Source organism: Doryrhamphus excisus, linkage group LG3 (assembly GCF_037039965.1).
Source record: "Doryrhamphus excisus strain RoL-2023G ecotype Guam linkage group LG3, RoL_Dexc_Guam_v1.1, whole genome shotgun sequence".
Taxonomy (NCBI): domain Eukaryota; kingdom Metazoa; phylum Chordata; class Actinopteri; order Syngnathiformes; family Syngnathidae; genus Doryrhamphus; species Doryrhamphus excisus.
Genome location: NC_136359.1, coordinates 20,337,096 through 20,364,696, shown reverse-complemented (window position 1 = coordinate 20,364,696; position 27,601 = coordinate 20,337,096). Strand labels below are relative to the sequence as shown.

At 40.7% G+C, this 27,601-nt stretch overlaps 3 protein-coding genes and 1 long non-coding RNA gene across 4 annotated transcripts; 3 read left to right on the top strand and 1 right to left on the bottom strand.

Annotated features, from left to right (window-relative positions):
* The first annotated feature begins 325 nt into the window (after positions 1-325).
* lgi3 (leucine-rich repeat LGI family, member 3) lies at positions 326-5,752 on the top strand. The gene is made up of 9 exons (XM_058070516.2): positions 326-656; positions 2,318-2,389; positions 2,770-2,841; positions 3,692-3,763; positions 3,938-4,009; positions 4,097-4,266; positions 4,339-4,503; positions 4,579-4,669; positions 4,902-5,752. The coding sequence occupies exons 1-9, from the start codon at positions 454-456 to the stop codon at positions 5,629-5,631; spliced, it is 1,647 nt and encodes a 548-aa protein (XP_057926499.2). The 5' UTR covers positions 326-453; the 3' UTR covers positions 5,632-5,752.
* Positions 5,753-6,129: 377 nt separating this feature from the next.
* chmp7 (charged multivesicular body protein 7) lies at positions 6,130-11,745 on the top strand. The gene is made up of 10 exons (XM_058070733.2): positions 6,130-6,680; positions 7,878-8,049; positions 8,132-8,317; positions 9,034-9,167; positions 9,395-9,443; positions 9,524-9,643; positions 9,718-9,816; positions 9,889-9,946; positions 10,187-10,390; positions 10,465-11,745. Exons 1-9 carry the CDS (start codon positions 6,418-6,420, stop codon positions 10,381-10,383), a joined length of 1,278 nt encoding a protein of 425 aa, XP_057926716.2. The 5' UTR covers positions 6,130-6,417; the 3' UTR covers positions 10,384-10,390; positions 10,465-11,745.
* A 335-nt stretch (positions 11,746-12,080) lies between these two features.
* ccdc92 (coiled-coil domain containing 92) lies at positions 12,081-21,903 on the bottom strand. The gene is made up of 4 exons (XM_058070734.2): positions 21,734-21,903; positions 17,534-17,671; positions 16,294-16,335; positions 12,081-13,784 (listed from the first exon to the last, which is right to left on the bottom strand). Exons 2-4 carry the CDS (start codon positions 17,667-17,669, stop codon positions 12,976-12,978), a joined length of 987 nt encoding a protein of 328 aa, XP_057926717.1. The 5' UTR covers positions 17,670-17,671; positions 21,734-21,903; the 3' UTR covers positions 12,081-12,975.
* On the top strand, positions 16,579-18,633 carry LOC144898289 (uncharacterized). Its single transcript, XR_013627208.1, has 3 exons — positions 16,579-16,678; positions 17,036-17,148; positions 17,449-18,633. It is a non-coding gene; the product is annotated as an uncharacterized LOC144898289 (long non-coding RNA).
* Positions 21,904-27,601: the final 5,698 nt, after the last annotated feature.

Here is a 27,601-nt window from a genome sequence, read left to right as displayed (position 1 = left end):
TTACATGTGTTTTTTTTTAACTGACAGCCATGAGAGGGCGCTCTAGGCTTGAGTGCCAGTATCTGCTACTCCTATCACTCTTGTACCACAAAAAATGTACAATGTAAACATCAACTTATAAAGACAACCATTAAAGATGCAAATGCCATGATTCAAAAAAACATAAAAAATGTAATTTTAATATATTGCAGTTTTCCTTGCAGCTCTGAGCTGTGTGCCTGAGAGTGAACGTAAATAATTCAGGGTAGTGGTCCTGTCCCGGTGCAAGAAAGCATCCTTTCTCATCATCTGTCTCAGATCCGGTAAAGCTGCAGAAACACAGGAACCCCTCCTCTGTCCTTCTCCCTCACCCATCCCCTCTCTCTCAACTCTGCCCTCAGAGTTACTTCTGTGCTCGTCGTCTCCATCTGTGCTCGTCGTCATCTACTCTGCCTTTTTCCTCCTGCTCGGGGAATGATGGAGCTTGGACTGAGATGGCTGAATCTGATCTACTTAGTGGCTCTGTGCCTCTCGCTCTCCCAGCCCGGACACTCCAACACAAAAAAGGCCTCCAAGATACCACGCTGCCCTGCGACCTGCTCGTGTACTAAAGACAGTGCCTTCTGTGTGGACACCAAGGCGATACCAAAGAGCTTCCCCCCTGGGATCATCTCTCTGTGAGTTGATACTGTTACCAAGAGCATGAACCTTTATGAAGTCATGGTTGTATGCAGATGGATCAATGATGTCAATCCTTGCACAAGCTAAAAACTACAAATTAAAAGACAGAAAGCAAGTCATTTTAATATTGCCAATGTCATATTTCCATATGGTGAACTTAAAGAGCAGATGAGCTTTTTGCCTGTCCTCACTCAGTATAATGAAATGACCTTTAACCCTTGATGCAAAGGGATAACAGACGGGTTGAGATATGTTTCCATTTATATAACGTTGACCCGCGGGGTGCACAGGAATTTTAAGAGAACAAGCCGACCTCGTTCCAGAAGTGTAAAAAAAATGGCGTTACGTGTCCCAGAAAAGACTTAGCCCTTCTTGACATTCACACTACAAGAACAAAAGAAGACATAGGATGTTTTAACAAGTTTAGAGTCATTACCGAGATTCAAACACTTTACCTTTTAATACAAACAATTATTGTAAGCATACCTAGAATCAAATGATATTACTGCCATGCATATTAATGATGCTACTGTATTTTGCAGACTATAAGTCTCTTTTTTTGTGGTTGGCTGGTCCTGTGACTTATACTCCGGAGAAACGTACATGTGTTTTTACAAAGGTTATACATTTGATACACACTATTTCACACCTATAATTCTAACAGTCGACCTGAATTTACTTGTCTTAATTTATCTGTACGATATATGATGTGTACAAGATGAACTACTGTATATATGATAAATAATTTACTATTAAAGAGTATGTTAACGCCCCTCCTTTTTTACTTTTTACCCAGACAGTACAGTAGATAGATTGACTTGTGTGTGTTTGGCACTGTGGGTGAAGTATAGTAGTTGTCTGGATGGCTGTATGTGGAAGGTATTTAAACCATCAAAAGTATGTACTTTAAAGTAGTACTTTAAATGCTTGGTCATAGTTTGTGTGACATCACACCTGCAATGTATGCATGTAGAGTTTCGAAATCTAATGTTGCATAAGACCACTTAGATATTTGTATTTTTGTAAAAAGGATGCATGCTAGGTGAATTAGCAACTCCAAATTGTCCATAGGTATGGATGTGAGTGTGAATGGTTGTTTGTCTATATGTGCCCTGTGATTGGGGATAAGCAGTATAGAAAATGGATGGATTGAAAAGTAATATATACTTAAAGATAAAACATTTTCCCTTTAAATTGTGCTGTTTTATTCAAGTTGTCCCATCTTTGCTGTTTTTTGGCGGCGGTTGTTTACATATATGTTTCAATAAGGACCTCAAGTAAGGTAAGGAACTCAAACAATGCACCAGATGAGCCAATTCAAGAAACAATACAAGCAGTTGATGTTTGCTAAATACAAGGATGAAGAGTCTTGAACCAGTCATGATGTGCTATATATATCACTATATTGACACTTACTATGGTACCCATTATGTCATTGGATGCTCATATCACCTCGTACTTTGGTATGTGACAAAAAAAAAAAATTTAACTATATTAGGAAAGCAGGAAGTGAACAAATGTAACAGTTACTGATTGTAAAAGTACCAGATGGAGGGGTAGGATTTAATAAGCTTTGCTTCTTCCTACTCCTTTTGGGCATGTGGAACTGTGAACTGATTATGGGATGCATTCAATTGTAATATGTTTGACTGTGCAGGACGATGGTGAATGCAGCATTTACTACAATCCCACAGGGAGCTTTCTCACACCTTCACCTGCTCCAATTCCTGTGAGTGTTTTGACAACGACAAACAATGTTTGTTTATTAAGTCAAATAATGTACAAGTCAAGTTGAACGAATGTACTTGTACTGAATGACTGAAAGGAGTGATGACATAGCAGTAATAATAGTCGTGTTTCTGTATCAGTGTCATCCCCAACTGACTCCCTCCGTTGTGCTCTGACAAAAGCGTATTTGTCTGTCACATGCAATCACAAATGTCTGTGTTATCATTGTGTGCAAGTCTGCATTGGTTTGACGTTACTTCTAATTCAATTCATTCGGATGTTTGTGGTATTGATCGATGACTTAAATATGATTGCACTTTATAAAGCTGTACTTGAGTAGACTATATTTCATGGTAGCATTCATTTTCATTTTGTCTACAGGCTCTTGAACTCCAACACATTCACCACCATTTCTGATGGTGCATTTGAGGGTCTTTCCCATCTGCAGTACCTGTGAGTAAATGAAGTACTTCAAATTATAGTAGGTCTGTATCCTGTAGTTGATGGGTCATTCTCGAACGAAGGGATACAAAGACTGAGGCCACATGCACAAAAATGTGTAATAGAGCTCAAAAACACAAAGTAGAAAATAACGGAAAGGTGGTATAACTAAGGAAAACAAACTCACCATGGGAGGTCAAAACAAGAACACGCATGAAAAATAGATGAAAACATGAAATGCAGCAGAGTGCATCTGCTCTGATGTGTTTTTGATTTTACATTTTTGATCTTCTGACTAACATAAGTCGTTAAAAACCAACATGAGGCAAGGAGTCTACAGTAAATCCCCAGCAGCATACAATAATAAGTCATTATAAATCTTGTGATGATGCAGATGCATACAAGTTGATAAAGCTGAATATGCTGATGAAGCTTATTGCTTCCCCCTGCAGCCTGTAGTTTTACTGCCATCAGTGTGTTTTTTTTGTTTGTTTTTTGTTTTTTTTTCTTCTTCTTCGAACATGAAAAACATCCAATGCACAACAAATCAACCAAAATCAATACAAAATAAAAATACCTATGTATATATAAATGTACACGTGTTCGAAAGGGACAATGTTGACACTGTTAACTGGCTTTGCAGCACTCACACACAACAATGCATCACCCTGGAAATATTAATTACAAAAATATACTTCTGCATTACAGATGCTAATTTGAGGACAAGTGAGCGGTTGAATTTGAATCCTAAATACACCATGTTGACAGTTTCATAATATTAGCAACTAAATGCAACCTTTTGTCAAAGCTTCGTAATGATATACGTGATTTATTTTTTATTTGTATTGTTTTTTTTTACCAGATTTATTGAGAATAATGACATCCAGACCCTCTCTCAGTATACCTTCAGAGGACTGAAATCTCTGACTCATTTGTGAGTATTACTTTTGTCCAACAAAAATCAAAATGCATGCACCGTTATGTATTATTGCACAGTATACTGGTTGAGCTCTTTATGAGTGGTTATTTCTATAACTTCTCGACTTATTACTATTAAACCACACACATGAAAAAATACATTATAAAGAAACAACTGGACTTTTTTCAGATCCCTCTCAAACAACAACCTGCAGCAGCTGCCCAGAGATCTATTTAAGCATCTTGATATCCTTACCGATTTGTAAGTGTCTGTTAACAATGTCATTGATCGTTGTAGTACCTTCAAACCAACAGTACTGTAGATTCCATCTTCCATGGCTGCTTTCAGGGACCTCCGAGGAAACTCCCTGCGCTGTGACTGTAAAATCAAGTGGCTGATTGACTGGATAGAAAATACCAACACTTCCGTTCCTTCCATCTACTGTGCAAGCCCGTTTGAATTCCAGGGTCGCAGAGTCCATGATCTTGCCCCACGAGACTTTAACTGCATCAGTGCAGGTTTGAGCTCTGTTATTTGTGATGTATATCACAAAATGTATATTTTGTAAATTTCTGATTTTTTGCCACTAGATTTTGCTGTTTATGAAATGTTCCCATTCCACTCCGTGTCAGTGGAGTCTTATGAGTTCAGTGGCGACCACTTTGTGACCTTTGCTCAACCTGATTCGGGTTTCTGCACTCTGTATGTGTGGGATCATGTGGAAATGACCTTTAGGACTTTCCATAACATTACCTGTAAGTCATTGCTGCAAAGAGTGTTCTTCTATTTTGTGTGTGGTTTTTAAAATAGTCTTTGTTTGCCTTGTGCAGCTCGCTCAGCAGTGTACTGCAAACCAGTGGTGATAAACAATGTGCTGTACATGGTCGTGGCACAACTTTTTGGTGGTTCTCATATCTACAAGTAAGGTTTGCATCAATTATTAGTAGCATGGAAGCACTTTGTTATGTACACATTCTCCATATGTATGGAAATACTGCACGTTGATGAAGTCAGTCGGTAATTAGGCCATCCATATTTTGCTTTTTGCATATATCGGACATACTGGCACGATATTTGGGGGTTGCTGGAGTCCTCAATAGCATTTTAGTTGAATTCAATGCGTAGTGTTATTACATTTTTCTTCCGATTGCAGGTGGGAAGAGGACCCACAGCGTTTTGTGAAGATCCAAGACATTGACACAACTCGTGTGAGGAAGCCCAACTTCGTCGAGACCTTTCAGCTGGATGGTGAATGGTACTTTGTAGTCGCGGACAGCTCCAAGGCCGGTTCAACCAGCATTTACCGTTGGAACAGCAATGGTTTTTACTCCCATCAGTCCCTCCATCCTTGGCATCGCGACACCCACGTAGAGTTCCTCGATGTTGGAGGAAAGGCTCACCTCATCCTTTCCAGCGTCACTCAAACACCGTTGATTTATCAATGGAACCGAGGGCAGAAGCAGTTTGCGTTGTTCTCCCAAATCACAGAACAAGCTGACGTACAGATGGTTAAGCACTTTTGGATCAGGAAGGTTCTTTACCTTTGCCTCACTCGCTTCATAGGTGACTCAAAGATCCTCCGCTGGGAAGGGCAACGTTTCATCGAGATCCAGGCCCTTCCCTCTCGTGGCTCAATGGTAGTGTATCCTTTCACAGTGGGCCTGCGTCACTATCTCATCCTTGGAAGCGATTTTTCTTTCTCCAGAGTGTACTTATGGGATGATCTCACTCAGCGCTTCCAGCCCTTCCAAGAACTCAACATGAGAGCACCAAGAGCCTTCAGCTTGGTGTCGGTAGACAACAAGGACATTATGTTGGCTGCCAGCTTCAAGGGCAACTCCGTGGCTTATCAGCACCTGCTAGTGGATCTCAGTGCCAAGTAGAAATATGACGGTCAAAGATGACGTGTGCCAAAAAATGGTAGGAAAGTTTTTGGGAAATGTATTGTTGATGTTGTAAATGATTAATTTAACATTTTTGAGAAAATGTATTTTAGGACTTATCCCTGTGAATCTGAAATAAATCATGTTACAATTAAGTCTCAGTGCCCTGCTATGTTGTTGCTTCTGGATATATATATATATATAACACACCTTTTCTTTTCTTTTTTTCTGACAGGGCATTAAGTACTGTATATGTATATTGTCATATACGATCTGTTTATTTTATATGGTTGTAGTTAGTTAAAGTTACATGTTATCGAATCGATAACAAGTAAATGTTTGTAGTATCGCCCAGCACTAGAGAACTGCGAATATGTATGCGCAAACCTTGCGCAGGTGCAATATTCTAGAGCAGTATTTGTAGTGCGCTTGTTTTGCTCATCGGGGTCTCTGTGTGGGTGGAATCAACATGCATGCACATTGGGGCGGTTAGCTCCGCCTTCATCGGCGCGTACGAGACGGAGTTGCTTTACTACCACGAAACAACAACCCATGTCAACTAACTGTCATGGTAGTTTTTTGTCAGTTTACATTCGAATTACGTTGAATTAATTTATTTTCATGGGTATTATTGCAGCGGCCCGTGTTTTGTGTTGTGTTATTCCCCCCAGTCGAACTCACAGCTCGTTTTGAACATGGCTAGCTATCCACGAACAACCGATAGTTAGCTAGCTGAACTAGCTAGCCGAGTGTCACAACACTGTATTTGAGACGCAGGCTTCCAACATGTCGAGCTCCACCGAAGTCACCCTGCCACGCGAATGGAACGACGATGAACGGATGAATTTTCTCTTCTCGGACTTCAAAGAGAACCGCGAGGTGAACACGACGGACTGGGACAGTAAAATGGACTTCTGGACGGGTCTGGTCCTACAAAGCTGCAGGGAACGCCGATCCGTGTGTGTAAATCTGCAGGATCTTAACAAGACCTTCAGGAGGAAAGAAAGATCACCCCTGGGCTTGGCAACTGTCATCCAGTCCTTGTCTAGGTAAATACTACTGTCTAGTATTAGTATTACTATCAGTAGTGTTAGTAGTTTTTGTTAATTTGACATGTTGGCATGCATTAAACTAGATCCACATATTTTACAAAGTTGTTTGATAGGACAAACACCGTCCGACAAGTCATTCCATTTAACCTTTTCCAGCATGAAGATGCTTTGACAAGACGTGATATTGTGTACAATACATATATTGAAGGTACAGTGTTGTATACAGTATGCCTCTAATTGTTTAATTATGTAACACTCATATTGAGAGACTCATATTGCCAGGAGTTTTTGATTTGATTTTGGTGGGTGGTAACACACATTGTTAAAATAAACTCCTGCACACTTTTACCCAGATCATCACCAAAAATGTACCAGGTTTAACCACCCCTCTGGATAGTCTAGCACAGAGGTAGGGAACCTATGGCTCGGGAGCCAGGTAGGGCTCTTTTGATGACTGTATCTGGCTCTCAAGCATTTCTTACCACAATAAAAATGTATTTTTGCTAACATTTTAAAGTAAACCATCACAGAAATGACTGTTAAAAATAATATTCAAAATCAACAACTTTCTTATGCATTTTAATTTGTCCATCTATATTCTGCTGCAATACGGCCAACCATATCTATCTTTCCTGATGATATTTTCCAGGTCAAACACCAAAACTTGATTATTACTGGGTAATGCTGTAGTCTACCTCGGTCATTGAGATGTCAAAAAAACATGTAAATGTAAACTTTCCTCTTTTAGTCAAATAGCTAAAGCTGCAGAACCAAGCCTTCTGACGAAGATGGCCAAAAGAATGAAATACGTCTACGGAGTAGGGTGCAAAACTATGCAGCAGCAGAAGTTGTATTAATGGCAACAAGTATTTGATTTATTATTAGACACTGCGCTGCTCACGAAAGTGTGCTGGCCACACCCCATTGGCGTGGGGTAGTGTGCCTGGTCTACGTAATTAGAGCCCATTATCTATATCTGTTGGTCTTACATAAAAATGTACACATTTTATTGTATTCAATGTTTAAAAAAATGTATATGGCTCTCACAGATACACATTTTAAAATATCCGGCCTTCATTTCTCTCTTCGCCAAAAAGGTTCCAGACCCCTGGTCTAGCAAAATAAGGGCTGGCTTGACTGCAGTATCTTAATGTAGATGTCATTGTCAGAATAATTTCTCTTCACGTAATCCAGATGTGGGAAGCTCCAGAGGGAGTCTGAGTTTGCTGCCAATGTAGATTGTGGCTGGTTGTCTTGGGGTGTTGGCCTTCTACTGGTGAAGCCTTTGAAATGGACCTTCTCCTCTCTACTGGGAAGGAACCGAGTACCTCTGGAGGAGTCTTATGTTGTCATTGAACTGGTGAAGGTACAGTACTAGCAGATTTTGGCTTTCTTAAGTGATGTTTTTTTTTTAAATACATAATGCCAAGGTGTGCTGTTCTTTGCAGGAGAAAGCAGCTGAAGTCCTCAGGATCTACCAGAGGAGTGAATTTGCAGGGCGCTCCGTTCTGTCATTTCAAGAGTTGTGTACGCTGACCTCCAGTGTGTGCGCTGATGAAAGTACCCTGTGTATGGCTCTCCTGCAGCTGCAGAGGGACAAACAAGTGATGGTCTCCTTGCACGAGGGCGAGAAGGTAAACCATATGATGTTTTCCAAAGGACTGCAATTTATTTGTGGGGGGGCATGATTGTCTAGTTTGCATAATTGGCCAGGATGCAGTAGGAGACAGGAATAACGTAGTAGACAAGAAGTGAGTAAAAAACGAAAAGAAAAGTACAACAAATATGTTTAAAATTACAAATTAACTTTCTGCTGTTGCTTCTTTGACATTTCAAAAAATGTTGCAAACAAGACCGAGCTGATTATGATTGGTTTTAGGGAGCAATACAAAGTCTCTGTTAGAAAGCCCACAATGTTTAGGTCAAGCATTAAGATCTTTCACTTGGATCAGTCTTTGAACGCACCACAATGAGGTGCTATGATGCAAAAGTGAAACTTCTATATTGTATAACTTTCTCCTAAAAATTCCACCAAACAGGAGAAAAACTGCTGTGTTCTTTAACTTGAACACATACAATATACATCTGTACCTTTCTCATTCCAGAAGGTCCCAGGCATCCCACTCTTTTGACATTCTCTCAGTTTTAGCTTCCACAGTCACTAGATTTGTTGCTACTCACTTTTAGAGCAGAGCAAATCGTTCAAATTCCATCCTACTCAACCTGAGCCGCCACAAATAAATGAATATAGGAAACACAGCCATAATTCATCATTGCACAAACCTTCACTCATTCAACACAATAAGAGGCATATTTATTTTCCCTGCTCATTTTTGTGTCTTCGTTATAGATTGTAAAGTTTTGCCAGCCAGGGCAATGTCGTGTTGCCACGGTCAGTGACGTAGAGATTGGCATCTACCAGTTGCAGCGTAGTGAGAAGCTGCTGGAGGCAAGGCTGGAGAAACTGAGCCTGGAGGCTGATAAGTACATCAACTAATATCATTTTCATTTGCTTGAACATGCTGTGTCATGTTTAAATCTGTGAAGTCAATTTATCATATTTTGAACAATCATGTGTAGATAGTATATTGTGGTCTAGTCTTCAATCAATTTCTTTCTTTGGTTTGCTGTAATACCATAAAACGTCAACATTCACACAATCTCAGAGGGAAATCATAATCCCTTGTTTTTTCTATGTGAACCGTGCTCAGGTCCAAAGAGGAAGCAAGAGTTCTGCTTCGGGAAGGGAAGAAAGTACAGGTGAATGTTGGCGAAAAAACACGTTTTAAAGACAACCACAGAAACTCATTGATTCACTTTTTCTATTTGCTGTCCAACAGGCATTGAGGTGTTTGAGAGGGCGGAAAAGAGGAGAAAAGAGAGCAGATGGCTTGTTCGGCCAGCTTGAGTCTATCAGAGGAATCCTGGACAGAATAGCCCAGTCACAGACAGATGAAATGGTAAGTCCTTAGACACTAAAGAACACCAAACAACCTTCGAGGTTTCTTCAGTGCTGGAGGTGTGTCCTGTGTAGGTTTTACAAGCATACCAAGCAGGAGTGACCAGCCTCAGGTTCTCTCTCAAGGACGTGACGGTCGAACGTGCTGAAAGCCTTGTTGATCAAATCCAGGAGGTAAGTGTTAGTTTGAAACGTGTTATTCTGCAGTTATTCAAAGTAATAACAAATGTTCTGTCATTTTAACAGTTATGTGACAAACAAGATGATGTCAACCAAACTATTAGTGGAGCAGTGACCAGTGCAGGTTTGATGACCTTTCTTCACAGTACACTTTCATACATAAACATCTACCATATTTGACAGTAAGGCCTGCGGCGTCAATTAAACACATCTAATCCAGCGGAGGCCATTATTTTCTATGCCACTTATCGTCATTATGGTCGCAGGGATCAGCTGTAGCCTATCCCAGCTGACTTTGAGCGAGAGGTGGGGTACACTCTGGACTGGTCTCCTACATTAAAAGTTTTTTTTTTTATTTTTTTAGATGAAGATATGGATGAGTTGGAGGAAGAACTGAAATCGTTATTGGATGAAACCAAGCCGAATCCTGAAGTTCCACCAGAGAACCTGCCAAACGTCCCAAGTGATGGCCTACTGGATTCGCTGCCCGACATCCCTCACAGTGACCTGAATTTTAGCACTAAGCATCTGCAGGAACAGCTGGAGCAACTCACTCTCTAAGATTCAGGTGTGCTGCCATTTTTCACCTGTTTTTCATGTGTTGAAGATACATCACGACTTAATTATGTCCCATCTGTACAGGGTTCCAACACAGGTGTTACTTCATAAAGAGCATGGCAACCTGGGATTTTTGCATTTTCACCTCCATGTAAGTTGGTAGTTAAAAGCAGAACTATAAGATGTTAGGAAGAAGACAGGTGTAAAATTGTACATGGAAACAGGGCACTTTACGTCCTTTAATCGAAACACTAAATGCCTTTGCTGTGATTGCATGCCAAAGAGGATTTTTTTAAAATAAATGACCTTTCATGAAGCAATATAACATTATATCTTCATCTGAAGCCTCAAGTCAGAAATCAATATGTATGCAACATTCTCTTTGGTATGCCACCACTGGGAATGATTTTAATTTTGTGGTGACATAATAGTCTGTCCTTGAAGTGTATAGTTGTATGTAAATGTTATGTGTTGGGTGTCAAGTGGTCATTTACAGTATATGGATGGACATTTGCCAAATGAATCATATATAAACCACACGCCCAAGAAATCTAAAGAGTTTAATTTTTTTTCCTGCAAATAAAATGTATTTTAATGAAATGTAATGTTAGGGGATTATTTGTGCTGAGCACTCACTGCCTGCCCATTGTAGTTTTTGTTGTTTGTAGTTGTTGCCGTTTGTGCATCCACTTTGATAAATAGCAATGACTGCATACAAAAGTGATCAACACACAGAAAGTCATGTGATTTTGGTAGATTGAAAAATCCTGTGGACTTGACATTTTAGTCTAAATCAATGATTTTTATTTGATACTTGTTTCATATGGTGTGTAACAACATGAAGGCTGGTTTAATGTTTATCAACCTAATAATGTAACAACCAAGCATATGCATATGTTTGACCACCAGGGGTCACTGATGTGCACTTTAGAGTTAAAAAATATATTTTTACATTTATTTCATTAACACTATTCTTATCCTATCACACCTAAAACGGCTTTCACTCTTCTGGGGGGGAAATCTACAAGATATTGATATTGTATGTACATGCAGTTCTGTTGCTTTACATTGTGAATTGTCAAAGTTGCTGGTTTGCGGCTGTGCTGATCGTTTCAGTGTGATTTGGGAAAGGCATTCATTCATTCATTTTCTACCGCTTATCCTCACAAGGGTCGCGGAAGGTGCTGGAGCCTATCCCAGCCGCCTTCGGGCGAGAGGCGGTGTACACCCTGGACTGGTTGCCAGCCAATCACAGGGCACAAATAGACAAACAACCATTCACACTCACATTCATACCTATGGACAATTAACCTAGCATGTTTTTGGAATGTGGGATGAAAATTGGAGTACCCGGAGAGAACATGCAAACTCCACACAGAGATGGCCGAGGGTGGAATTGAACTCCGGTCTCCTAGCTGTGAGGTCTGCACGCTAACCACTTGTCCGCCGCGCAGCCCGAAAGGCATTCAATTTAATTTAATGATTAATTGATGGTCATGTGTGAGTTGGAGCCTATCCCAACTGACTGAATTGGTCACAGGAATGAGTGAATCACAGGACACATGTCATGGACACTCCTATTCACACTCACGGACAGTCGCATGCCTTTGGACTGTTTAGGTTTGAGGAAACCTATACAAGCACAGGGAGGTGCAGGCTTTAAGGGACACATGCGATCCATACGCTGAATGACATACGTTATTACAGAAAGGGAGTAGGCAAACAAAAAAAGCATTGCTTTATTGTATGGATTATTGAAGGACAAGTGTTAACGTGAAAAGCAGGATATAAAGTGACAATAATTACCATCTGAGGTGTTGTATTGGCTAATAAATTAAAAAAGCAATCCCTTACAAATGTACAGTCTTTATAAAGTACAATTATTATCACAAAATCTTATTGGAGCAGTGCTTTTAAAAATGCCCTTTTTTTTTTTTTAAATCCCAAATAACATGGAGATGGTTTTGCTGAAACATCCATCTATGTTATCTCCCTTCTTTCCCTCCAGAAAGACACCCTTGCATGTACACACACTTAAGTGTGTTGATGACCTCCAGCTTGCATTGAATTGAAGCATAAATACATGTGCTGTTGCCAGTTCAGCATAGAAAGCTAAAGGATGTCTCTTTCAACTTGATTATGCAACTTACAGTACTGTCATGTTATTAAACTGCTATTGCAAGCGGGGCGGATGAAAGACATTCAGAAAGTATTAGTTGGAATGTCATCCGAAAGCGGCTGCAGACGCGTCGTTACAGTCAGTTGAACAGACGAGACGTAGAGATATTCTCCATGACTACACTACACAGCGTGTGCGTGTTTGCACCTAGCAGGCACTGATGCAGATATTTGGCTGAGGATTTGTTGAATGCGCCACACAGCACAGTATAATGTGTGTATAATACAACACTTATAAGAAACATTTGGCATGCTTCGCAGTAGTCCTTTTTCAGATGTGCCTGAAGATGAAATAAATGATGTGATTTTCTTTTCACATTGCAGTGTTGCGTATAAAGCAGGCTACACAGTGAGTCGGGCTGCTTTGTGCCCCTTGTTGTATATACGTGTGTGCATTCATGTGCAAGTGAAACAGCTTTAAACTGTCCTGTCGGCTCCGGAACGCTTTCTCACAACCTTTTCTTCGTTCACCTGGTCCACTGCTAGAGTCTCCAGCTCTGCTTGGGGTGGCGCCAAGGGAGGGGTTCCGTGGGGGATGCGGTGGGCCACTCCGACGTGAGCCCTGTGCTGGCGGTCCCGAGCTGGACTGTGACGAGGGCTGGCAGTAGCTCCCAGAGGAGGCACCGGGGGGCGTTCGGATGCAATTGGAGGGATAACAGCAGGTCTTTCACGCACTACCTGCAGCTCGGGAGATTCTTTCCCAGCCTGCAGGAAGGGAGTCGGGTCTGGCATGGCGTCCACAGTGTCTCGCAGGACCACTCGCTTACCGTCAGGGCCGAGGCGGTACACCTCTGTCAACTCGGGGTGAAGGGGCTGCGAGAGGCTCTTCCTCATGCGGCGCCGTGGTGTTTCAGGCTGTCTGTCTTTGGGTGGAGGAGGCGTGGGCTTGAAAGACGTGACCGGGCTGACGTTTGGGCTTCCCTCTGAGGAGCTGCCTGCCAGCAGTTTTTTCTTCGTGGCATGTAGCTGTGATGTGAGGTAAGCGATGGTGCTCGCTCTCTGTTCCAACTCCCCTGACAAAACAGCCAGCTTGTGGCTCTTCATCTTCAGCTCCTCCAGGTACTTCTTCTCTCGCTCCTTGATGGTATTTTCCAGAACAAAGATCATAGCGTTCTTCTGCTCCAGGTCCCTAAGCAGCTCTGTGTTCTCCTCCTCCTTCTTCTTCAGCTCTGCTTCCAGCTCCTCACACCTCCTTTGCAGCTCCCTGCATCGCACCTCACCGCTGTCTGCGTGAGCGACATGAAGCAGGTAAGACAATGAATGTGACAATTTGGCAACACAACAACACACATGGAGCAAACTTGGTTGGTTTAATCAAACTCTAGTTTGATAACATTTGTTCTGTCAGCAGTGAACACGATGATTGAACCAAACTAACTGCAGCCATTTGGTTGTAGTAAGAAAGCATTTGACCCCTGACCTAAATATACTGCAACTAATATGTAAACGGATGGGACACAAAGTCTTTGGTTGAATACAGTACAGGTGGTTCTTGGGTTATGAGAGGAAAGAATTGAGAACCACTGCATTATAGATACAGTAGACATTGCTATATATACCACAACAACAATATTTAAAGTCTATAGCCCTGGTTAAACTGATTTTCTGGACTTTTTAGCCTGTCCTGCAAAATCTCCCAGTAGGAACTAAAAATTGGTTAATTTTTTAGTTTACAAAAATAAAGAAAACCTTCTAACTCGTGTTAAGTTATAACACCTCACCACAAGGTACGCCTCATATTTTGGAATTAGCTGTATGCCTTCTTTGTATGACAATTTGCTTGCTTTGACGTCCCCCTATGGTAGGGGTGTCCAAAGTGAGACCTGCGGGCCACTTTCAGATCGCAGCTCATTTTTCATTAGACACCGGTGTGTTATTAAAGAGATATATTATTAGCTATCCCACTTTCATTGTCACCTATAACATAAAGTGAAGATGTGGATGTTTTATTAAGATAGCTTAGCAAATATGGTAATGGTAATGGTTTTATTTCATTTGAACATGCATCAGATTACAATCGAATGCATCCCATAATCAGTTCACAGTTCCACATGTCCAAAAGGAGTAGGAAGAAGCAAAGCTTATTAAATCCTATCCCTCCATCTGGTACTTTTACAATCAGTAACTGTTACATTTGTTCACTTCCTGCTTTCCTAATATAGTTTAAGTTTTTTATTGTATTTTATTTTTTGTCTCGTACCGAAGTACGAGATCATATGACCATCCAATGCCATAATGGGTACCGTAGTAAGTGTCAATATAGTGATATGTATAGCACATCAAGACTCTTCATCCTTGTATTTAGCAAACATCAACTGCTTGTATTGTTTCTTGAATTGGCTCATCGTTGTGCATTGTTTGAGTTCCTTACTCAATCCATTCCATAGTTTGATTCCACATACTGAAATGCTATGGCTTTTTAACATAGTCCTAGCATATAAGTGTTTCAAATGTAGTTCTTCCTCATGCATTATTTTAGCTGTTTGAAGATTAACTATATCAGCAAGTTTGAGTATTTGTGATTTTAGAAATAAGGAGTTAGTATGTTCTCTGTAGGCGGCATTATGAATTATCCTTACTGATCTTTTTTGCAGTGCATTTAGCGAGTGAAGATTGCTTTTATAGTTATTATCCCATATTTTCACACAATAAGTAAGATACGGTAGAACAAGAGAACAATAAAGAGTGTGGAGTGATTTCTGATTGAGAACAAATATTGACATACTTTGGATTTCTTGCAGTAGCCAAGTAGATGATCCATATAAGCAAAGTTAACAAACCCATCAAGAGAAAGGAGAATTGTAGTGAAGGCAACCTAAGGTGAATAACATGTCATTATGTAACACATAATAAGTACACTGCTAGAGTACGGTTGCATGTAGACTAAAGTTCAATGTCCAGAAAGCTCCTGGCTCACATTACATCAAGAACATCGCTCTCTGATGACCTTCGCTGCAGCTTATTCAACAGGGCTCGGCCCCACCCAAGTACACTCTTTTGTAGCCATTACTGTTGCATATATGTCAAATCCTAACCATAAAGTAATAAAGTGTTTTCATTTCAGTGTTTGAATCAGATTTTAAAGTGAAAAAAAATCTATTTTACTGGAATGATGGGATGGCATCCATGTTTCTGAGTGAAGTGGTTTTCAGGCGAATTAAGAGCAGCATCGCGGTTGCACATTGCAGACGGTGCATTAGAGTTGCGACTGATAATCTCATTTCCTGCACTCTAACCTCTGATGTCCCACATTGACATGATAGTGCCTCTCTCTACAGTCGGCCCATGTTATAAAGCCTAGAACATGTGGCGGGACGTGACATGTTTCCAGATGAGGCTGTACACAAATAAATATATACAGTACATAAAAAAATTGGAGTGCAGTAACCCTGGCTGTTTGACAACTGTATTGCCAGGCAGTATCAATGCTCAAGTCACATGGTGTCATGGCCATGGCAACGCGGGGGAGGGGTAGTTGGCAATGAACAGACAGATCTAATGAACAATGAGGAGTCCCACAATACAAATGCTTCCTGGGTGGTGGTGATGTGCCACTGGGATACAGACGCCGGAGACGCCGCTTGCAGTCTTTCAGTCTTAGATGCCGTACGGCATTTAAACCATTTCATACCAGCAAAAAGAAGTACTGTAAAAGCTTAAATGATGGAAAAAAATCCCGCCCTAAGAGTGTAGAGATGTAGAAATAGAGGAATGTGCTTACTGATGTTAGCTTACCTGAAGGATCAGAGCTTCGTGCAGTGAGCTCATATGTCAGATCTGTGAAGAAACACATTGACACAACAAATCAGTCCTTGCATCAGGTCACTCTTCATTTAGCAGAATTTAGCATGCAACATCTTAATACGACGGTCTCTCTTTAAAGTAGATCCTCCATCGTCTATTAGCGGTTCGGCATTTATGCCTGGCATATTCAGATTAAAATTGTAAATAATTAGTGTTTTTCCATGGTAACTTAAGTAGACAGTGCTTTGATGGCACTATCTACAGGAGAAAAAAAGCACTGCAGTTATGCATCCAGCAGAGGGTGCTGTCTCAAGTCAATTCACTCAAGATTTTCCAGCAAGAAGATGCTTTGACAAGCTGTGGTACTCCATGTTTTGTAAGATCTGAGAATGATCAACTGTGCTGTATCTTTTAATAATGTGATTTATTGGTAAATACTACACATAGCTTAGCATTTGTTGACCTACATTAGATTGGTTGTAGTATCTTTAATGATTACATTTTTCTGTGTGCGATCCTCTGTGGAAAATGTTCAAATATCCGTGTTTTACAGAGATTTAGTATCATGAAAACGGGCTGTTAGCAGATAGAAGTCAAAACATTTCACACTAATGTCACTATTTTAAATAATATGCATTTATGGTTGGGCAACAACTCAAAAGTTCAGCTCACTGAACTTGATGGACAATCACTTATCTTGTGTCATGTTTTTCATTTTATATCACTCTCACAGGAGACACGTTTGTTCTGCCTTTGGCACGCCTGTACAGTGTGAAAGTGGGACATCCAAGACGCTGCAGCAAGATACTACACTGCACATCGGGATTGCAACAGAACTAGCCAGAGGTGATCGACTTTTGTGATTGCCGTTGAAAGGCATTTATGCCAATCACGTGCTATTCCATGGAAATTGGACAATATTGATTGGAGCATTTTCACACCAGAAGCCCTTCCAAAAACACAACCCTCTCATTTATTCAGACTTGGAACTGGCATTGGGCATCTCCAATGGCTGAGTGTTCCCTGACACAGACGCTTGTACAGTTCTTACACTTTTAACAATGTTCTCAAAACCAGTCAAGTCAACCAGATTCCTGTCCAGACTGAGTTTCCACTCTTTGTCCTTGATTCTCCATTCGTTTGCAGACGTGCCGTGCAATCCCATGGGGCACCCGGGAGGCATGTTGCGACTAAAGGAGATTCCCAAAGGAAGGTGGAAAAGAAGAATCACCTGTGCATTGCTGTTGTAATCGGCGAATCTCTGCATGCAGCCCCTTCAGTGTGTTGGCGTGGTCCTGCTGCAGGAAGAGTAGGTTTTTCTGTGCACTTTGCAGCTGATTCTCCAGCGTAACGTTGGCTGATGCCATGGCTAAAGAGAGAGAAAGAGCACAAAAATAAAACCCAAGATAAATGTCAAGAGCAATATAGCCATTTCACATGCATATTTTGGGATATGGTGAAAATCAAACTGAATGCTAACAATCCATTTAGGAAGCAATTGACTCAATCTTACCTGTGGTGGTATAGCAAATAAATGGATGGATACAATTATAGTTGATTATCAATCTGTTTTAGTTAATCAGAATAATGCTATGAGGTATGGTTGTAACCTAGTGGAGATATTTGCGGATGTAGATGATCTTCCCATAGCTGACATCCCGTAACAGAAGAGAACCTCTGCTGGCTGCAGCAAAGTTGCGTACTCCATTTTGCAAAATCAACAATCAATTAACCAAATTCTGAAAAAAAGCCTTTCCCGTCAATAAACACAAACAAAAGAAAAGCCCACTTAAAGAGACCAATATATTTCTTTTCCACCATCAGCCCTATTCACTGGACGTCCATGTCTCCAGAGCCAACCCAGAGAAGCACTCAGCCACAGCGTCATCCACGACACCAGAAAAACACAGCATTTTTATTGATCTCTTTAACAAGTCTCCCGAGAGCAACCGAAGCCTCTCTGTCTGCATACTTTGGGTGTGCTTGATCAAAACATCCCAAAGCCTTGCGTGTAATCTTACGTTGCAATAATCTGAATAACACACATGCCATTACCGCTTCACATTTTCCACATGTCTATACAATAAAGAGAAAAAGGGAATAATATACTAACAAAAAACACAAACAGAAAAAGTGTATCCATAAAGGCTGAGTAGATGATCCATTATTGATGAGTAATGTGTAGTCCTTCCGGTAAAGGCTGCCAGTGCAAGCATCGCTCTCATCCCAGCTCTTTCCTAGAATAGCTTGGATTGATTTCCATTTTTGCAAAGGCATGACCTCAGTCAGCGATAACATGAGTCATGCCATTACATGAAGGTGATCGGACTTGGAGAATTACTGTATATGTAGGACAGCGGCACTCCAAGGGAAATGTAGTGTGGGGATGAATGCAGAAACAGACAACATTTTTCCTGTTCAAAAAGCAACTTGTGTGGAACGTTCCAGATAAGACATAAATAATGGATGAACTGCAGCCGCATAAAATGTTAGCCAGTTGGTACCATCCTCGTCTTGGTACTCCCAGATGCTCCCGCAATGCATGCACATTCACTCTCATTTAATGTACACACACTTTATTGTAAACATAGTGCTAGTGATGTAGGACTGCACACACAAAAATCTATCTAATATCTAGGATTTTCAAAATTTTACTGAATGAGCTGCATCACAAAAACTGGTCGACACTTCCTCCCTACTCTCTTCCTCCCCCAGTGAGCCTCACTGGCCTAGGTGAATTGGCTCCAATGCCCTGGCCAATGAGGCTCGCTGGGTAACATTAATCAGCCCATGGGCGAAGTGATGCCATAAACTTTTCAGGAGATGACAGGAAGTGAGAGAGCGTGTCATGTTTTTGACTTGATGGACAGAACATCATTTAGAGTCCTACGCAGCCTCGCACACAACAAAAGTTCCTCCTGCACTAAAAATGCTGCATGCTTCCAAATCTGTACTGAGGCAGTACTCATCCCCAAATTTTGCCCACACTTGAAAGTACAGCAAGTTGGGACTGTCGGGACTTTAGCGGCTTCCTGACGGATGATCACATCGCAAGCCTCAAAAAGTCCCCACATCCTACCAAGTGTTCACCCCCCAGATGCCGCGTTTTTTTTAAAGTGCCACAGAGGTGAGATATTTTTTGTGGCACGTTTTGCAGGGTGCAATATTTATATCACGCTCAGCAGACATGCTTGTTCTGGAAGCTGCAGCGGGGACAGAGCTAATCGGCGGATGGGATCACTGATATAGGCCGATCCCAATCGGCAGCTGATTAATCGGAGCACCCCTACTTTTTTTGTACTCAATGCATTGCTAACTTGTAATACAATACAGGATTAGACCCTAAATACACCTAAAACATTTATTATATGCATTCTAACAATAAAATATATAAGTACTCACCACTAATGAATGATAATGTAAGATGATTGATGAACAGATGGATTTAGTCAGCTGTATGTAGTAGCGTTGGACCGTGTTATACAGTTGTCCCTCACCACTTCGTGCCTTGAATTTCACGGCTTCACTCTATGGTTTTACAAAAATATAGATATTAATAAATCATGTGGTTTTGTGGTCAAATACTGACTATTATTCGTCAAAATTATGCAGATTTAAACCAATGTTATATATTTGTTGTTCTAAGTCAAGCATTTTCAACCATAAAATGGCTAAATTAACTTAAATACAAATATAAAGCATAAAAACATGGGCTACTGTTGCGGCTGTAACGCACATCAAATGGAGTTGCACAAGTCTTACTCTATTTACTCTTAGAATGTTCTACAACAGGGTGATTGGAATTTTTAAGTACTTGTTATTTATTTTTGAACTAGAATTCTGACAAGAAATGAACATGAGAAGAAAGTGTATTGCATGGAGTTTTATTTAAGCTTCCATATAGGTGCCAGCATACGCTACCAGTTTCTCAAGCTGCCTGGAAACCGCATTAACCGATTTCACAAGGAACTCTTATGGGATGGAAGACATAACTTAACTCGTATTCACCTTACATTTCATTCAAAGATTTAATTATAACATAGATTTAATTCCCATACATTATGGAACATACACAGAATTTAAGAAAAATATTACAACAAATGAATAATTTATAATTTTTATTATATTATAACCCTGTACATTGGGTTACATGTGTGTAAAAATGACTATAGGGGTATTATTGCATGTCCAGAGGGCTCTAATAATGTTAAAAAACAGATGTAGACTGTTGTAAACAGGTTTTCCATGCTCGAACTACAAAAACATGCAATTCACTTATCACGGTTAAGTCTGAGATCAATTAAACATTATTACGTATGGAATTTGATAACCACGATAAATAAGGAATTACTGTATTTATGTTTCACTTGCACTATGCCTCACCCAAATGTGTGTTCAAGGATGGCAGAAACAATGTGCATGCCGCCGTTTGGTAGAAAAATATGATCAGGGAAGCGTAAAGGCATAAAAATGTATACAAAGTGTGGGCTGGTACATGCATGCTGTACATTTTACCTATATAATCATTCATTTATGAATCATTACTGACTTACAGTGACCACAAATTTTGAAGAACCAATGTAATTGTTGAGATGCTTTGCAGGCAGCCCGAATAAAGGTGGAGTCAATGTAAGATGTCTTAGGTTCTATCATTTAGATTCAGGTTGACTAAAATGTTGTAGATTAAAACTAAATCCATTTAGATCATGACAAACTAAAACGCATTTTAGTCACAAAACAGCCAAACGAAATCGAAAACTGCTGTGAAAATCAACACCGAGGGACAGATTGGGTTCCATTACATCAAGTGTGCCTCATTGTGTGTGTAAACCAGGGTTTGGATGCTGCGTACTTCGAAGTGTACTTCCAGTTTCAGCACCTGCAATGCGGACAGCACCCAAGCCCACAAGTTGCAGCAGCGGTGCACATCCACAGAAGCTCACCACGGAGCCCAGGTCCAAAACCACCAACAACAGCATCTTTACCGGTACTAAACTAAATAACAGCCCTGGTAAACAAAAGGCCTTCTTTGCACAGCTTAACCTACATTTGGAAAGATCGCTTCCTGCTTTTATTTGTCTGAGTTGACAAGGCACCAGCATCGCCTTAAATGATACATTTATATATTTTTTCTTCAATTAATGTTGCATTCAATTCACATCCATTATGAGGATTTAGTCACATACCACCGTGTTTTATTCAGTGATGAAGGGCATTTCTCAGCCATCATCACATGAGTGAAGAGAACGCGCTTGCATGTCAACACCGAGCTTTAATACAAGCAACATTGAAATATAATAAGACGACATTAATTTAATAAAACAACCTTGCCCTTAAAGGGGGGATGCTCTGGTGACGCTTTGATTGTGCTAAGTGTAGCCGGACAGCTAAACGACAATGTAGCCCCGGTTACGTTCTGTCGTGTGCTTACCTTGTGGCTAAAAACAACACGGCCGTGGACAAGTTGACGAGAGACGGTAAAGCTGTCGTGGAACGGACAAAAGCCACAGGCGGCTCACTTTAAGGACGCTGCGCCTCGTCGAGCATGTCTGATGCTGCCAAAAGCTCGACTGGGCGGCTGTGTCAGGTTGCTATCATGTCCCTAAGCGACAAGGCTAAATAAAGTGATGCATCATGGGAAACCAACCGGAATCATCTCAGCGGATGAGAATGGGTCGAATTGGTTCTTCATATTTCTTATTTACCACCCACAACAAACAAATACATACATGAAAGTTAAACCACAAATTATATTGACTTTATTCACTGACCTGATTACGTTTAGCGTCGAGCAGCGTCATTGCCATGGTAACAGACACAGTCACCTGTTCACCAGTGATGACTTGACGTCATCTAGTGGCAGCATTGGATATTGCAAGTGAGCAAGATGGAGGTTTCACTTTCTTCTGACGTTTACTTCATTACATAAGACGTGTTTTAGTGTCAGCATTACGTTTCTTTATTTGACAGTACAGGAAAAAAAATGCATTGATTCGACTATTTAGGAGCAGCATAATATCCCGTTCCCGTTCCAGTTTTTGTTTTAATTTATTCCACCCACGGCCCGCCTTCAAGCACGCCCACTATGCTGTGATTGGCCACACTCCCAAGTGCTCAGAAGGACTTCCGTGTTGTGAAGCCAACTTTAAAGGAGTTGCTAAACTGTATAGGGGTTGGTAATAAACGGCGATTCATCCTTTTAAAATGTCTGCTTTTAACAAATAACCTTATGTGTTGGATCCCGAGTCCAATCCAGAAGTAGAGACTGGACAGTCTGAAGAATTTTCTCAAGAAAATAGGTTACTTCAAGACGTCTCTCAATGGTAAGTAGCTTTAGCATTTTAGCTTTAGCTTGTAATCACTGCCTGTATGAACACTCTATAATGCTACACAGACAAGTGCTTTTTCTCCACAACAGTTAGGACAGTGATATGTTGTTACGTACTGCTTGCTTTTCTGACTCTTTTCTGACCAAGTAATGTTGGAAAGGTGTAGGGCTTCAGCAAGTTTGTCAGCTAGTCCAGCTACATACAGTCCAGTGTGTAATGCCGTTTACAGATTAAAATGCATTTCTTTTGTTGGTAGGGAATCAGGAAGTCCAACCACTTGTGCCTGATTTTTTCCTTGTTAGGAATTGTAAACAAATGTAACTTTCCCTGACACCTAAAGAAACACTTGTGAGACACAATGTGAGACATTGCTAACACTGTAAACAGAGTAGCACAACTTGGGGGAGTGCAAAAAGCGTATCTGGCCTACAGCGCACACCCATATAAGGAAGCCCGCCAATCTGTGACATCACAAATTGCCAGCAGTAGAACGGCCTCTGAAACCGAGCATTCGGTGTCATCCCAAATTTCTTTCACTTCCAAATGTCTAAACTGGAAGCTTTGGCATCATTTAACACGAGCATACATAAATATTATAACTACATGTATACATGTTCCCTTTAAGTTTCACTTCAGATAATGTCTGAGTCCAATCCAATGTTGCACAAAATAACAGTGATACTATGATCTATATTACCATAATAGTTTTCCAGAAACAGGTATTTTGTGACAGGTTTAGGTCATTGTCTGCAGAGGTGGGGATGGTGTGCATGGTCCTGAGGCCATTGGTGTGCATGTGTGAATGTGTAGATGTGTGTGGACGTGACACAATATTGAATCTACAACCAGTAAGTCACACGCTTAGCCTTTAAAAAAGTAACACAATAATTAATTTCCCGGTAACTAATTACAGTACATTTATGGAGGAGTATTTCCTTTACTAATTCAGTTAGTTTTGGTGTGGGAAGTAACTGGTGTGGCACCACTTACTTGATGACTGCTTCTAAATAGCTGCTATTGGTACAGTATACATGTATGCTATAATGAAACTAATTGACGGACTGGATTGAAGGAGAATGGTACAGTAAGTACACTGATAATATAAAAAACACCAAAAGAAAGTGTCTATACGACTGAAAATAAGATTCTGTTTATGAAGATGTCAAGAAAATGCATTGATTGGTCTGGGTGGAAATAAGCTGACTTGCGGCTTTTTCTATTTTCATTGGAAATATTTTCCTTTTTGTCTAGTCAAAACATTTCAGCTCATTCCTCCATTTCCATTTCCTGTGCGTCTCCTTATCTAACATCTGACCACTGTTGGAGTAGAAGGGATCTTATTATATTGGATGTACTTACCAGTGCCGCTTTACTTAGGTCCACAATGTTTGTACAGTCACAAGCGTTTTTGTGGGTTTATTTGAAAGGAAAATGTATTATTTTTAAATGGTCAGTGGTCTGATCATATGCCAATGAAATATGCTTTTCACTTGAAGACTAAAGTGAAGCCGCAAACAAGCAGGATGGGAAGCTCGCTGGAAAAGCAATTCCATCGAGGAAACAGACTTTGGTGATGTCCAAGAACATAACTGTAAACTGTATTATTAAACTGGAATTTTTGAAGTGCATATTGGCAGACATACGCAAGTGGCATGTTAGTAACCATGGATTGGTGGTGCGTTAGCGGTGGTGTCCAAAGGCAGGAGACTTTAATGACAGAAGATGGTCTCTATAGGTTCTGGATTCTCTTTGACATGATTGCTAGCCATTACTCCCTTTAGCCAAAAGCTGTTTTTGTCACCAAGATCGCCACTCACCTGCCTGTAGGTTCCACCCTGGGCTATTGGAGGTGCAATACCAAATGTATACTTATTCCCCTTTACTTGTAATCTGTAGTGTGTGGGAAATCAGTATACCACTGTACAGAACCAAAGCCAAAGTATACAATTATGAATACATGTACTATTACACCCCCACCTTTACATTAATACTGCAACTCTACATCTTGACTGTTTTATTTCAAATCCATTGTGTGGGTATAGGAAGGTAAGATGACTCTCATTGTATGAATACATCTGGAAGGTTTATGTACACTGTTAAACCTACATTTAAATCTTCAGTATCTTATACCTTTCCAGTGAAGGCTTTATTAGCATTGGAATTAAATAATAAACACTGCAGGCACACGATTTATTCATCCATCATTCATTTTCTATACCACTTACTGTATCCTCACTTGGGTTGCAGGTATGCTGGAGCCTATCCCAGCTGTATGTGGGCAAGGGGCAGGGTGCACTCTGTACTGGGGCCAGTCAATCGCAGAGCACATGTAGACAAACAATTCACACCTATGAAAAATTTAGAGCAGGGGTCTCAAACACGCGGCCCGCGGGCCAAATGTGGCCCGCAGGACGCTAGTTTAGGCCCCCGACTTGATGTGAAAGTTTAATCTTAGTGTGGCCCGCGCAAGTTTGATATGGATGCTGTATGGTATTGATTAATGTTCATGTTAAAGGTTAAATAACTGTTAATACTGTTAATTTTAATCTGAAAAAATAATTTGTCTACCCACCAACTATATGTGGTCTCTTAAGTTTTTATTATTTGATGTTTTATTATTATATTTATTTATTACTGATTGATTTTCTTTATTATTGATTTGTTTATTTATTTTTCATCTTATTTTGTGTAGAAAATAAAAATTAAGATATTTGAGAACAGTGGAATGTTTTATCAGAGCTTTTAGTGTAGAAAATTGGAACCAAAGCAAAGTTTATTAATTTTTCTGTTTTTAATGAATGCTTTTTTTTTTTTTTTGGAAAACCTGATGTGGCCCAGCCTCGCCCGGACCCTAGCTCCAGTGGCCTCCAGGTAAATTGAGTTTGAGACCCCTGATTTAGAGTCTCCTATTAACCGAGTATGCCTGTAGAATGGAAGAAGCCGGAGAAACCATCTACATCTAAGTGCCTGTGAGATCTCCAAGGTCTCGGGCTCTGTCTGGTCTAACTGGGTTAGTCATCCTTTAGTTCAAAATTTAATTCCAAATTAAACACAATAGCCACAGCAAACAAACCCAAATACAGAATTATTTTCCATCTTGTGTGTCCAGACAAAATAAGAGGATATCATTTCAACCCTGAAGGTTTTCCAGGTAAACTATAGATCAGTGAGATGGAGGGAAAAGTCCCATCAACACACTGTCAGGTCCTTCCGGAATGTGTCATCTTCCTTTGTAGGGGTCAGTGCAAAGCTCTTCTCCCAGCTGGAGAACTCTTTGACTTCAAGCTCTGTGCGCCACACCCCGTCTCAGCTGAGAACATTTGTTTTCCACCAGCGTCTTGTCTTTCATCGACACACCTCAACCATCTTGACACCATCTTGTGTTCCCACATTAGCTGAAGATCACAGGTGCTGTGTCCACAACAGGGACTTGAGGTGGCCGAGTCCTTAGGGCCTCATGGAGGGATTCAGCTGGACTATCCTCTTTCAAAAGAGGGCTGAAGAGGACCACGAAACACCAAGGCCCAGCTGCTTGGATGGAAACTCAACACCATCTGCACAGGAAAGCCATGGATTATGACCTCCCCCGTCCGTCCTCAGCCATCTTCAGTGTGGCTGCTGACAAGGATCGCTAATATATGTGCTTATAATTCCATGCGATATTAAAACTTTCTCCTTTCTGCAATTTAGATGAAGAAGAAGTAACCGATACCACACAATGCAGCGCATATTGTGCTGTTTAGTGGCAAATGGATTGAGTTTCTTGTCAGGAAATTCCTTCCATGCTGTATTTTCATTGAGGCAAGGGCACAGCTTTGCCTTGAAATTCTATTACGAGTCTACCCCAGTCCTGTGAGTGTGCAATGAAAAGAGCCTTTATCTGCCACTCACTCAAACCTAATTCCATGAGTGACACTTTGCCAAAAACTGTTAAAGCGTCTATTAATCATAGACAAACTGTAAAATATATCTACAGTTAAGAGTAGGGTTCGGGTTGGATTGACAAAATAATAATAAATATTCCTTTAACTTTAATGCGCAATTGAAACCAATGAGGCATTAAATCAGTTGATAGTTCCATATGAATGATGGTGCAATGCTGCTTTCCAGGAGCAACACTATGGTTAAACCACCTTGACCAACCAATACTTATTTCCCACACGCTTTTAATATCCTTGAAACCACATCTCTGTAGTGCTCTGACTATTTGCAACAGGATTTAAGTCTGAGGCATTGAACTGGACTCTACAACTGGACATGTAAAAGTCATGACTAAAACAAAGGCCTAAGTTTATGAGTGCAACCTGTAGCAAGTTACAGGGGTGTGCAATGAAGAAAATAGCACTCGGCAAGGTTGACTTGCACTGACTCATTTACACAAGCTTGACAGATGAAAATTTGGGAATTGGGGGTTGAGTAAACAAAGCTGCTCCCTCCTTGTTGACCCCGCCTTGCTGCTGAGAGGGCAGCTGGTGAGCTGTCATGGTGCAGTGAAGGGGCCATGAACAGCAACAACATCAGCAGCTTCTGCACTCAGAAGGGGTAACTGGGAGTTGAGCATCGACCACCGTTTCGGAATCAAGTTCGTAAGACTATTTACAAGAATTAGGGGTGTCAAAAATAACTAGTTAAAATGTATTTCATTAATGCATGCACAGCAGGGCAAGCACGCCTCTATTATGACGGCAGACGGAAGAACAGTTGAGCATCGTCACATAGTCACAACCAGTCTGATGTTCTCTCATTACTTCATTCTTACCTAAACACAGCAACAGCAGTACAATTCCTACATCATATACTGTATGTATCGCCATCTTACACACGTCTCTAGTCTGTTCATCCTGGGAACAACACTTCCTCATTGTCATTATTGGAATGAGATGCATTCAGGGACACTCAGAACACCACAAAATGGCTTTATAATGTGTGTGTGTGTGTGTGTGTGTGTGTGTACACATGGTAAGATAAAA

Excerpts from the sequence above, each read along its gene's own strand:
- lgi3 (XM_058070516.2), top strand. The coding sequence starts at position 454 with ATGATGGAGCTTGGACTGAGATGGCTGAATCTGATCTACTTAGTGGCT. Across the intron at positions 2,842-3,691 it reads CTTTCCCATCTGCAGTACCT|ATTTATTGAGAATAATGACA; the intron begins GTGAGTAAATGA and ends TTTTTTTACCAG. Across the intron at positions 4,504-4,578 it reads GACTTTCCATAACATTACCT|CTCGCTCAGCAGTGTACTGC; the intron begins GTAAGTCATTGC and ends TGCCTTGTGCAG.
- chmp7 (XM_058070733.2), top strand. The coding sequence starts at position 6,418 with ATGTCGAGCTCCACCGAAGTCACCCTGCCACGCGAATGGAACGACGAT. Across the intron at positions 8,050-8,131 it reads TTGTCATTGAACTGGTGAAG|GAGAAAGCAGCTGAAGTCCT; the intron begins GTACAGTACTAG and ends TGTTCTTTGCAG. Across the intron at positions 8,318-9,033 it reads CCTTGCACGAGGGCGAGAAG|ATTGTAAAGTTTTGCCAGCC; the intron begins GTAAACCATATG and ends TCTTCGTTATAG.
- ccdc92 (XM_058070734.2), bottom strand. The coding sequence starts at position 17,669 with ATGGCATCAGCCAACGTTACGCTGGAGAATCAGCTGCAAAGTGCACAG. Across the intron at positions 16,336-17,533 it reads ATTACAACAGCAATGCACAG|ATCTGACATATGAGCTCACT; the intron begins GTGATTCTTCTT and ends GTTTCTTCACAG. Across the intron at positions 13,785-16,293 it reads ACGAAGCTCTGATCCTTCAG|ACAGCGGTGAGGTGCGATGC; the intron begins GTAAGCTAACAT and ends TCGCTCACGCAG.